Source organism: Lynx canadensis, chromosome B2, assembly GCF_007474595.2.
Source record: "Lynx canadensis isolate LIC74 chromosome B2, mLynCan4.pri.v2, whole genome shotgun sequence".
Taxonomy (NCBI): Eukaryota; Metazoa; Chordata; class Mammalia; order Carnivora; family Felidae; genus Lynx; species Lynx canadensis.
In genome coordinates, this window is record NC_044307.1 from 101,746,391 (window position 1) to 101,759,399 (window position 13,009).

At 42.5% G+C, this 13,009-nt stretch overlaps 1 protein-coding gene across 2 annotated transcripts in view; it reads right to left on the reverse strand.

The window, feature by feature from the left end:
- Nucleotides 1-13,009, reverse strand: part of LAMA4 (laminin subunit alpha 4) — a 142,895-nt gene that overhangs the window by 80,282 nt on the left and 49,604 nt on the right. For both annotated transcript variants that reach the window (XM_030316187.1, XM_030316188.1), the window contains exons 4-5: nucleotides 12,000-12,080; nucleotides 1,714-1,928 (exon numbers count right to left, since the gene is read on the reverse strand). In XM_030316187.1, coding sequence (XP_030172047.1) covers nucleotides 1,714-1,928; nucleotides 12,000-12,080 — 296 coding nt within the window. The remainder of the gene's footprint in view (nucleotides 1-1,713; nucleotides 1,929-11,999; nucleotides 12,081-13,009) is intronic.

Genomic DNA, 13,009 nt, shown 5'->3' on the forward strand with positions numbered 1-13,009 from the left:
GGTGAGATTTTCAAAGGTGGCCCTGGGGCAAAAGTAAATCTGAATTTTCTAGGACTCTTTTCCCCACTTTCTGGGATGCTGACATGACTGTGCAATTGCTTCAGTCCAAAAAGATCCTGGTAAATTTCACAAAGTACAAAACGATCCTGGAACCCATCATTCAGCTGGAATCTGAGAGCCCTCCTTTCATCGCAGACTGATTCTCCAGTTTAATCCAACTCCAGGGTTGATCATTGCCAGGTGTGAGGGAGGAGCAGCCCAGAGGGAGGGAGGGAGGAGGCTCAAGAGCGATTCTTGGCTCCCACAGTGCTTGATCCTTGGCAAGTCTGACTCCAAACCTCCATCAGTGGGATGGCTAGGAGTAATGTCGTGGAAAGAATTAGGAGCATATTTACATGAATTTAGAAGACCTGAGAGCCCACTATTAATCTACGGATGATTTTCAAAAATGCCTTTTGGAAAAAAACAAAAGCAAAACCCCAATCTCATCAGGCTGTTCATTTTCCACTGAGTTGCTCAGTAGGAATCAATTTGTAATATTTAAAAAGGATTTCCTAAGCTATCTATGCTGGCAATAAGCTGGAATAGTGTTGTAAATTCTCCCCCACCTCTTAACTGTCTTTACAGAATAATCATAAAAAATTAGCTTCAAGGGGGAACATGCATTTATTACATTTCAGCTGTTTAATGTTCCACAAAATGTAGATTTGTTAAACAATTCAGCAAGATCATGCTATCTTTTCTAAGAGTGATCTGCATCTATGTAGTTTAACAGGAGTTTAAAAAAATCTTTTGAGAATCAGAACATCAATGTCTAAGGCTTGGATTTTGCCAACATCCTTTCTGATGCCTGCTTTCTCTCTTTAGTCTGACTGGACACAGAACTCCTCTCTTGCTTCTGTCATTTCTGGTTTCATGCCTCTGTGCACCTCGCTTTCTTATAGACACGTTTACTTTTACTGTGAGTGCTGCAGATCTTATGTCTTCTTCTCTACTTTAGACTCTTCTTAAAATCTTTGCAGGTGGGAATCTGTTTCGGTAAGGGGATTCCAGAAGAAGGATGCCACAAGAGCACAAGGCCTCTGCCTCGCCCTCTTTCCTCTCAAAGTCACAGAGTAAGAAATACTCACTCTCAACCTTCCTTTGTTCCTAAAGGAAGTCAATTCACTTTTATTTCTGAAGAGTTCCACTCTATGCAGCAAATTGATTAGAGAAATCATGAACGAAATGTGTGCATTTCAGTCTGACTGCAGTTTAAGCAGGAAGATTTCTTATACTATATCTGCAATATTTACTCTGACAATTTGAGGAACTTGGGGGATGACTAAACTGTACCCTTGGCTTGCTAATCTGTTTCACTTAGAAGTCAGTTTTACTTCTTAAAGCTATGACCAGCTTCCAGAATAAGAAAACTGATGTAAATCTTGTAAGTTTTCATTCAGAATTCTGGTCAGTGATAGGTAATCCATGAAAGTCTGGCTTACTCCTTTGATAAAAAATTGGAAGAATATAAGGCAAAAGTTCACTTGTGTGAGTGTCTCATGGTTTAATCTACCCATGAGCTAAGGTACACCAGTAGCCTTGATAATATCTACCCTGGTGAGTATGGGATGCACATTCCTAAGAGTGCACAGTGTCCTGGAAAAGTGACAGTGGGACACTTGCAATATTTTCCCAACATCGATCCATCTGAATTCGGTGTATGTGCTGTACCTGCGCAGTTCTTGGCGACCCTGGCATCCCCATAGTAGCCAGGGGCACAGCGTTCACACTTGAATCCCGTGGTGTTGCGTAGGCAATTCCTACACTGGCCGGTGACCTCGTCACAATCTTCAAAGATCAGGTTGGGATCTGAATTTCCACTGCAGTCACATTTCTTACAGGTGCTTCCAATCAGCAAGGGGTTTCCATAGTAACCCGGGGCACATCTGGAGGAGAAATCACAGGTTAAAAATTTAGCAGCCATAGTTTTTCTTGTCTTTTATCTTCTTTCCTACCTAGAAGACAGTGTAGTGAATATATGTGGATTGCTCGCCTGGAATTCATTCCCTTTATCGCAGCTTCTTAATAGGACCAGACTTTGTTTTTAAGGAACCATTCTTCTCTTCCCTATTGGATTGAAGCCCATTTAGTATGATCAGACCCCCAGATGCAGGAGTGTCCAGATATGATCAGTGTGTGGGCATTTTTCATCACCCTAATGATTGGGGTGCATGGCTGCTATATGACCGAATGGTACAAGATACGCTAAATGTACAGCAAGAGATGTACCACTGGGGCACAGCTAAGAATTATCCTGGACGAAATGTTAATAATACCCTTATTGAGAAACACTGGCATAAATCACCATCTGCCTTGCCATAACGAATTGTTCGGATAACCTAAACCTGAGCCAGTTAGTGCCTGGCATTGTCCTGGCCAAGACAAGTTGGCTCAGGAGTGATCTAGTCGGAGTATTATAGCTCAGGGCTTTTTTAGCTGAGGGTTGTGGGAAGGCATTCTCTCTATCCACAGGTGAACATAGAGGCAGGTAGCACTCAGCTGGCAGCCATCTTGTGATGGCAGGAAGGCAGTGTGAAGATAAAGCAGAGAGCAGGGCTGAGAGTACCACACATAAATGAAATTGGAGCCCAGATGGCCATTTTTGTGGGCATTTTAGGTATGTAAGCCTATAGAGACCAGGCACCTAACTGCATTCGTTGTGAGGGCAGAGCTAGTGCCTATCGTCATGCCAGCGGGGCCCTTAAGGACAGACCCCAGCTCAGTTGGAGAGTAGAGACCAAAATCCATCCAGCCTTTGCTGGCCTTGCCAAGCTGTGCCCTCTGGGTGGAGCTGCTTCTACTCAGAAGAAGAAATGCCTTCTCTACTTTTCCCAAAGGTGCCTCACGGGCCAGGAGAGGAGGCCCTGCTTGTGAGTAGTGGGACTGCAGGCTCGATCGAAGGGGTAGCTGCTACTCAGCTCCTGTCAGCTGTTTCTAGATTGTAGCCTTGAGGGAACTGTGTTGCTAGATCTTTCTATTTTTGGAGAGAAAAGCTAAAGTGTGGATTTTTATGTGAACTTACAATTTTGAAAGTTTGGCTCAAACTTTGTAAGAATACCCTATGAGCCAAACTACACATGTTTTCTGGCTGGCCATAGGCTCCTCTTTGCTGTGACCCTAAACTAGTGTCAAGACTGGCTAATTGGGGCTGAAGATGCTTTGGGAGTGGCTGGAAAGAATGTGTGGTCACCCCTTCATGGAGCTCAAGGTCAGGTGCAGGAGTGGGTTCTGATGTGAGCGAGAAAAAGAAAGGAGCAGATGGAGGTTTCTGTGATGAAAGCAGAGGTGGGGGAAGCCGGTGTTGGCTCCAGATGCAGGGTGGATTGCGGGCTGGAATGGGGAGACCAGGCTGGGGTGTGGAGAGCCTGGGCTGGGCGTTGGCCTTGGAGAGGAGAGCTGGGGAGGACTTTCCAAGGAAATCAGGAAGACCTGGCCAATAATAACAAGACACTACATTTTTAAAAGGCTTTCATGATTCAAAACATTTGAAAAACAGAGAAAGGGAAAAAAAAATCACCTGTAATCCCACGATCCTAACAAAATCACTGTCCGATATTTTGCACATATTCTTCCAAGCTTTATGTCTCAGTTTTTTGGTGTAGTTGTAATGATGGCGTACATTCAATCTTTATGCCCTTTACTTGCACCGTACCTCATGGTTTCACTGAGGTGAGTTTAGTTACCGCACACACCCGGGAGGTAGGCCACACAGGCCTGGCATTCTGAGGCTGAGAGGCTACTTAGGTTTTCCAGGCTCATATAGCAAGGAATTCACAGCACAAGACCCAGACCTTCTGACCCTGATGTTCTTTCCTTCACTCCACCCTGGACCACACTGCTGCTGCTATAAGTGGATGAATGAATTCACCCAACAGAGGGACAATTCATGTCTATTTTATGTAAGGCGTGGAGAGACAGGAAGAGGAAAAACACACAGCCCGTGCCCTGAAAGAACAGGAAACAAATCGAGCATAATTATGCATAAAATCATAAACTCTAGAAATCAAGGTCTACGAAAAAGATAAGAATGAATGCAAGTGCCACACAACCCACAGAGAGACACCCCCCTAAGAGGAAATGTTCAGTGAGTTTTGTTATTCATACTCATGCCTTTGCACCTTTGATTTACAGGTTCTCTGGTTCCCAAGCCAGCACAAATCATTCCTCTTTGGAACACATGGTTGGATTGAATTTCTATCCTTTGCTGCAGTTCACCAGAGAGTATTAGACTCTTGGTCCCATTGAAATGGGACTCAGACCTGGCACCTCAATGTACTGTAGGGAATCGTGAGCTCTGGGCGTGGGACCTTGCCCAAGCTCACAGAAGTCAGATGACACTGACTTTCTTTTCTCTGTTGAATTCCATTGTACTTGATCTCCATAGGTTGTCTCTTGGTCTTCCACGAGAGAAAAACCAAATTCTCTATTCTGTAAGTCAGAAGCTCAATCACAGTGGAAACCTACTTTGAGTTTCAAGAACATCTTTTGGTGGTAGGTTCAGATGCAATTCTGAAGTCATAGTCCAAACTTTAACCCTACAGATTTTATAGAATAGACATGCAAAGGTTTCTTCCTATAGCACTCTACAACCCCTTACTTTCATAGACAAGGAAACTAGAGTGTGGAGAAGCTAAATAATGTGTTCATTACTGCAGGGCTCAACCCTATGATGGGACTCCAAGCGTAATACCCTTTCCCCCCACAAGTCTGATATTAAATGAATTAGCTAATTGATTAGCAATTACAATAATTGAATAATCAAATGCTATCAATGCATCCAATTCCTGCCCTCAAATAACAAATAACAAAGGTTCAAAAGGACCAGCAGTTGGAATTAGAGTCAGCACTGGAGACTTGTACCCCGTAGTCTGGTTCTATTTTTTTTTTTTTTTCTCCCATAATCTCATTTCTAGCTTTATTAATGACTTGATTCACTCATGGAAAATGGGTTGATACATTTACAGTGGAAATGAGAGAACGGTGGCATATGAACATTGTCATTTCAGTTAGTGATCACAGTATTTAGGCAAAATAGAAAACAAAGAAATATGTTTTAGGAGAAAAAAAAAAGAAAAGACTTTGACCAAGAGCTATTGTGTTGGGAATTTTTGGAGCTCTTTTTCTCTCCTCTCCTCTTTCTCCTTTGCTTCTCTTACTAGGGCCATACAACTGTCACTGAATACCTTTACCAAGGGTGCCAAACTCCCAGGTGGCACAGTAGTCTTTCTGGGAGGGATGCCATTCTATAGCTGTCATTGGTATTAAATTAAATGCTGAAAAAAAAAAGAGCCTGTTACATAGTAGATGCCATATAAATGCTTTCTACTTCTCTATGAAACACTGATAAACAAGGCTAGGAAAATGTAAGTAACCCACTCAAGGTCACAGGATAAGAATCCAGAAGTGGAGCAAGGTAGAGAGGAGGGAGTCATAGAAGAATTCTATGTAGATAACAGAGGGTGAGTTTGAAAAAACATAGTGCCTGCAGAAAGAATAAGACTAAACCCTGGAATCCCAAACTCAATAAATGTTGGCTTTCTTTTCTTTCTCCTCTTCTTTATTCTTCTTCTCTTTTTTTTTTTAAAGTTTATTTATTGGGGCGCCTGGGTGGCTCAATCGGTTAAGTGTCCGACTTTGGCTCAGGTCATGACCTCGAGGTTCGTGAGTTTGAGCCCTGTGTCAGGCTCTGTGCTGACAGCTCAGAGCTTGGAGCCTGCTTCAGATTCTGTGTCTCCTTGTCTCTCCGCCCCTCCCCTAGTCATGCTTTGTCTGTCTGTCTCTCTCTCTCTCCAAAATAAATCAACTTAAAAATAAGTTGATTTATTTTGGGGGGCAGGGGGAGAGAGGGAGAGAGAGAATCCCAAGCAGGCTCTATGCTGACAGGCTCTGTGCCAGACTCAATCTCATGAACAGTGAGATCATGACTTTAGCAGAGATCGAGAGTCAGGCACTTAATTGAATGAGCTATCCGGGCACCCTTATTCTTCCTTTTTATCATCAAGGCCATTATCAGCATCATCACTGTCATCATTATTATATCTGTTGATACTATATTCAGCCTCTCCTGTTAGGGCTTTAGGGTCCCCTTGGATTTGCTTGAATTCGGTCCATTCTTCTCTCCTGATCCTTAAGCAATAAGATCCACATGATAAGTCCTCATACTATCTTAGTATGTCTCTCACTCCACTGCAAAATTGAATGGATGAAGGAATACAATTAAAGCTGCCATGGGGGACAATGCGGAATACTGAGGTATTGAGATCATCTACATTTTTTTAAGTTTATTAATTGATTTTTAGAGACAGAAAGTGCATGAGCAGGGGAGGGGCAGAGAGAGAGAGGGAGAAAGGGAATCCCGAGCAGGTTTTAGCACAAAACCTGACTTGGGGTTTGATCTCGAGAACCACACATAACCTGAGCCAAAATCCAGAGTCAGACGCTTAATCACCTGAGCCACCCAGGTGGCCCCTACCTGAAAACTTGGGATTGTGGCCCATACCTGAAAACTTGGGATTGAACATCAAGGCTCTTGGGTTTTGTTTTGGGTTTACCACTAACCAATTGTGTGACCTTGGACTAGGTCTCAAGGCTCTATGTCTCAGGCTTCTCATCTTTTCAAATGTACTACATAGAGCGGAGGGAAAGTCACACTGGGATGAAAATGAGAATTGCAAAATTGCTGGCTATGAGGCTTGTACATTTTATACTCATTTGCATCACATGGTAACTTCCATTTGCAACCTCTCTTCAGCCAGAGGGCAGTGTCTTAACTCACTCAATTTTGTGTTACCCTCTTCCATTTTCCTGGCACGAGGAAGAGTAGGAGATCAAACAGACCATGAAATGACTCACTCTCATCACTACAGGTGCCTTTTTAAAGGAACATTAAAAGTACCATTATTGTTTTTTCATTTAAAAAAAAAGATATTACTTAAACAAATATAACTGAGTGCCTACAATGTTCCAGATACTGTGATGGGGGAAGAGTCGTAGAGAAATGAATGAGATGCCACTTCTGCTGAGAAGCTCATAGTTTAATAGTAGAGACTGAAAAAGAAAACCCAAATGTGTGATTTTGAGCATGTGGCTTATCTTCTCTGTGTCTTACTTTCCTCCTCTATAAATAAGGATGAAAACGGTATCTTCTAGGATTTTTTTTAGGTTTAAGTGTGTCATTGTATGCAAAGTGCTTACAACACTTTCTGGCACACAGTAAGCATTCAATAAAAGTATTATTTTTATCGTCACAGTCGTCATCTAAATGCAGCACAATGTGGTGAGCTCTACAGTTGGTCTGGCGGATTTGGGGAGCAGCGGCTCCCACAGGTGGAAGTTAAAGTGTGAGGTGGGAGGAAGACGTTGGGAAAGAGCCAGCCCGGGGCCAGGGCAGGCTTAAAACATGGACCTCATTGTAAAAACAAGTGTATTAGAGCTGTGTTACATGGTACAGTAAGAGGTTCGTGTTTTATGCTTTGGACCAATGTTTCTCAAACTTAAATGCAGTGTGGGTCCCTGTGGAAGGCAAAAGATTTTCCCAGAATACCTCTGCTAGTGTTCATTTAAGTTACGTTTCAATCTTTAAATAGTTCAAACATAATACAAGGTAGAGAAACTCTTTATAACTATGGCTCTTATACATCTTAAAAACCAAAAAAAAAAAAAAAAAAAAAACCAAAATAAATTTTACGATAAAACACAAACTATGAAACCAATTAACCAAGACGATGGATGGTGTTGTCTTGTTGCAGCTGAATGGCTACTTGCAACATGGCGTGACAGAGGATTGTGTGAGCTCAACATCTATGCCCTGCCATGTGTTATGTGACGGCTCAGTTTGTTTTGATGTCATGCCATTTGGCCTCCAATTGTCTGTCATGTGTCATTGACACACCCCCGGCTGTTATTTTCTCCTCAGCTCTGAGGCAGATTTCCCTTTATTACAAAGTGGTTCTACAGAAAGTCCAGAACATGTTTCGAGTAACTTTTTCCTCGAGATTATCATGGAAATTAAACACCGAATTAAGAAAATATTCACTGAGTCCTCATGAATGTGGGACATGAGTCCCACAAATATTTCTGAGGACACCAGGGGTTCTTGAGCTATAGTTTGAGAAACAGTGTTTTATATCATGCAGGTGTGATATAAGAGGTGGGGCAGTAGTTTGCAGGCAGTGAGAGGATTGGCATGAGAACCCAGTAGAGTCAAAAAATAGGTATCCAGGCCTCACCCATACAGGTTCTTTTTCTGTGGGGCATGGATGGGATTTGGGGATGGAATCCAAGGTTTCTAGGGGATCTTATATACAGTCACATTTGAGAACCATCCCTTGATTAAATGATCTCTAAGTACGGAAACACCTAGTGTTTGCAATAGATAGACATCCATACAAGTCAGCAGCATATTCTGAAAATGCCTCGTGGTTAGGTCCAAGTTCATAAATACATTGAAAATATAGATTAGATGAAGCTAAACTGGGACAATTTAACAACTTCACTGTTAAACTCAAAACAAAACACCCCCCTCAGTCCCAGGGTCAAACACAAAACCAAAGCAGTGAAGACTTCTCCCTTCCTAATGACCCAGCCCTCTCTGTGGGAATGAGATCACTCCTTCCACTGCACTCTTGAGGAGCCTTTGCTTGTCCTTCTATTTGGTATTTCCTTTCTTCTGCCTTGTGATGAATGGTGTTTGGGTTTGTCTCCTGCTCTAGCCTTGATTTTCACTGAGGACAAGAGACCATGTCTTGCTTGTTATCACGTCCCTGTCCCATCCACCAATCTGCTGTGTGGTTGCTTCCATTTTGAGGAAGAGTCCCCTGGATTTTTGGTGTAAAAAGTCAATTTTGGTGTAAAAGGCCTGCATCCACTCTCCTTAAAACAACAGGGTATAAGGAAAGGGGGACAGGAGAGAGGAGACAAAACAGAGAAAGTTGCTCAGAGTGATTGTCCCCCAATGCAGATGAAAGGCCTTTGAGGGGGCACTTATTTCCAGCACATTTGTTGCTGCAGCCTCCTGTCAAAGGGAAGCAGGTTAACTGTGCTTCTCCTGAATATGAGAGACTCATCTAATTCATTAATTGTCAAAGTTTAATGTAGGAGACCTTTGGGGCACCTGTGTGGCTCAGTTGGTTAAGCGTTTGACTCTTTATTTCAGCTCTGGTCATGATCTCATGATTTGTGAGATCGATTGAGCTCTGTGTTGGGCTCTGCAGCCTGCTTGGGATTCTCTCTCTCTCTGCCCCTACCCCTCTCACATGTGCTTTCAGTGTCTCTCTGAAAATAAATAAATAAATAAACTAAAAAAATAAAGTGGAAGACCTTACAAAGACAATTGGGAAAAACAGTATTGGCATAGAGAAAGAATCCAGATTTGTAAGCCAAACTGTGCGGGTCCTGGTGCCCCCACTTAGCAGTGTTGTGACTTTAGACCGGGCCCATCACCTCCCTTAGCCTCAGTTTCCTCATCTGCAGAATGACAAAATAGCACCTGCTCTCAGGGTGGTTGTGAGGCTAAGAGATGAAGAATGTAAAGCAAGGACACAGTGGACAATCAACAAAGGGCACTACCTAGTTCAAATCTATCATTTCTGGCTAAGGAAACTGAGATTCAGGAGAATGAGCCAGCTTGTTCCCAGGCACACATTATGCTGGTGGGGGAAACTGGACAATGGCCACCATGACTCCTACAGTCACCAGGTAATTTTTATTGAGCGTCTCTTAAGTGCCATGTGCCATACCAATAACATCACAGTATCACCTCACAACAGTCCTAGGAGGTGGACATTTTCATTTTCTCCATTCTGGAGATGTGGAAATGGACACTTAGAGCTCAAATAACTCCCTCAGGAGGATCCCAAAGGGCTCGCGCTGAGAGACAAACTCAGCCAGGCCAAAGCTACATCTCCAATATTTGACAACTAGTGCTCTCTCCTTGATCCAACCATTCCAGATCCAGGAGAGGCACCGGATCTAACCAAGACTTACAGGTCCAGGAGCCTCCAATGTGCATCAGGAGACTTACATCTACAATCCTACTTCTGAGGAGGGCATGCTGTCCTGTCCATGCAGGCCCCTTACCCTGACTGACAGAACCTCTATCTGCACCCCTGTGCAACTTTGCAGGACCGAGCCCTGAGGCACAGAGATTTCTTCACTTCTGGGAGGGCTTGCATTTGGTCAGCATGGCTCTATTTAAGGCCATCCCAGGGGCCAGCAAACACCCATTAGCTGGTAATACTGCTCGATCTCTGTCAGACTAAACAGAGTTTTACCTCAGACACTGAGGGGACAAAGTTCCATCCCTGGCTGATTAACAGTCCTCTCTGAGCCAGAAAGTGAGCAAACCAGGTGCCTCAAATTCCCGAACCCCTAAGTAAGAAAATACGGAGTGAGTGTGTCACAAACATTAATTAACCAAATGTCTATTTGTTCCTCCCAAGGTATAAAATCCACATGTGCCATCAGCTTTGACCTTCCCTTCCCTCGTAGCAAAAAAGAGAAAAAAATACCTTTAAAAAGTCTTCAGTAAGAGGATTAGCTATGATTTGTACATTTAACAATCATAATAGTAATGCCCTCCAAGTATAGAGATTTTCTCTGCACTGTAGACACTGTGGCTTTTTAAAAAGAATCCCGGAACTACTCTTTGAGATGTAGAAGGTGATTTCTTAGGAAGTGAGATGGTTTATCATTTAAGGTTGACATTTTGAGTCCTGGGCCGGTTTGTGAACTGTACTCAGGGCAGTGGGAGCACGCTGCTGGGAGGTGAGCATGTGCGGATGTTGGACCAGAGGTTTGAGAGGTACCCTGTCCTTCCCTCCCACATCATCTTGCTGCCTAAAGACAATGGGGAGGCTGACATTAATAACATTTTTTTTTTATTTGAGAGAGAGCAGGAGAGGGGCAGAGAGAAAGGGGGAGAGAGAGAGAGAGAGAGAGAGAGAGAGAGAGAGAGAGAGAATCTTAAGCAGGCTTCATGCTCAGTGCAGAGCCTGACTCAGGGTTCAATCCCATGACCCTGGGATCATGGCCTGAGCCGAAATCAAGAATTGGACGCTCAACAGACTGAACCACCCAGACGCCCCTGGCATTTCTCTTAAAAATAAGAAGCCCTCTCTGTAACACTCTTTTAGCAAAAATCATTTTACTTGAGAAAACTGAGTAGCCTCCAGGTGGGGAGAAGGGGAAATGTCTTGCCAGGAAACCATGCAGTGGGACGCCTCACAACTTTAGTCACCAAAGTCCTTCTTATTTAAGCAAAGCCAAGAGCAACTTAAAAAAAAGAGTGTTAGATGTCAATACCAACAGGGATTCAGAAAATCCGAACTCTCACGAAATTTGTTTACTTTTCAGGGAAGGAGACAGTGTAAAGAATAGACTAAATAATAAGTTCACGCTTTTTCAGTGTATTGCTTTACTGACAGAGGATTCACTTTTTTTTTTTCCTACTGAGGAAGCCTCTCTATTAACACTGCTGATTCTCAATGATGAAGAGAGAGGAGTGTTACCAAAACCATCTAAAGAATCTTTTCAAAATATAGATACTAATTTTCCTCTCCACCTGACCATTTATCCTGAGATGTGGTCCTGACCTGGACCCTTAGGGAGCATTTTTTTTTTAAGTTTATTTATTTTGAGGGTGACAGAGAGAGCACGAGCACGGGAGAGGCAGAGAGAGAGGGAGAAAGGAAGAACCCCAAGGAGGCTCCACACTGTCAGCACAGAGCCAGACGCAGGCTCATATCCACAAACTGTGAGATCATGACCTGAGCCGAAATCAAGAGTCAGACACTTAACTGACTGAGCCACCCAGGGTCTCCTAGGGAGCATATTATTATAGCTCTACCTGGGGCATCCCCCAGGGGTTCCTCTTAAGACGCTCTGGCAGAGCTGATGAGTGCCAAAACCAGAAAGTTTCCTTTGACCCACACAGAAAACAGTGAATTTTATTAGCCTACCTTTCACAGTTAGGTCCAGCATAGTTTTCTTTACAAATACACCTAACGGCTCCATTTTTTCTATAGCAGGATTCTGCAAAACTAGACATACAAGAGAATATTAGAAGTCGATTCCATACATCACTGAAAAGATTGTCTTAACTTTTAATTAGGTCATCTCTACTTTGGTCCAGTCAAATTCTAATGGGTGTGATCATTTGTTTTATTTAAGTCAAATCTTCCTTTCAGGAAAATTTAGACCAGCAGTCCAGACAGAAAAATGCCAAGATGCCCATCCATTGGTGAGACCATTTCCCAGATCCACTTACTTATTTTGCCATAGAAGCACTTAATTATTTTTACTTGAAGCAGTGGGAATTTCCAGAATATATATATATATGTGTGTGTGTATATATATATATATATATATATAATGCAAGTCTAAAACACATATTCTAAAGCCAAAAATCAAATAATCAAGTTATTTTATGATATTTACGAGAATTTCTTGTTATTCTCAGCATTTTCTGTGTATACATTTGAAAGTTGTTCCCTTTTTTCTGCACTAGATCTCTTCCGTTCTTCAGGGTCATGAACCACTTCTAAACTATACTCTATAATCTCCACTGAACCTTCATGTCTTCATTGTATACCTTAAAGATTGATAATTAAGGGGGCAGGGACCGGCTGTTTTGATCAAAGTCACAAAACCAGTACACAAGTAATAAATAGGACCCACAGGAAAAGGATTCGTGTCCATAGAAATCCTTCTCTTATTTTTTTTTTGCTTGTTTGTTTATTTGTTTTTTAGATAATACAAATTAGGACACAGGACAGAAAAGCAATAAAAATATTGCTCAACTCTTAAGGCAAGGGAAATAGAATATAACTCACCACGTGTTTGGAAAATTTTACATTGACACATGAATCCATCCATCTGAGGGGGGTGTGAAAAATTTTAAAGACTTCTAAATTAATTTTGGCTTAGGTACTGTGCTATCCATGGCGTGTGACCTGCTGTTCTCACATTC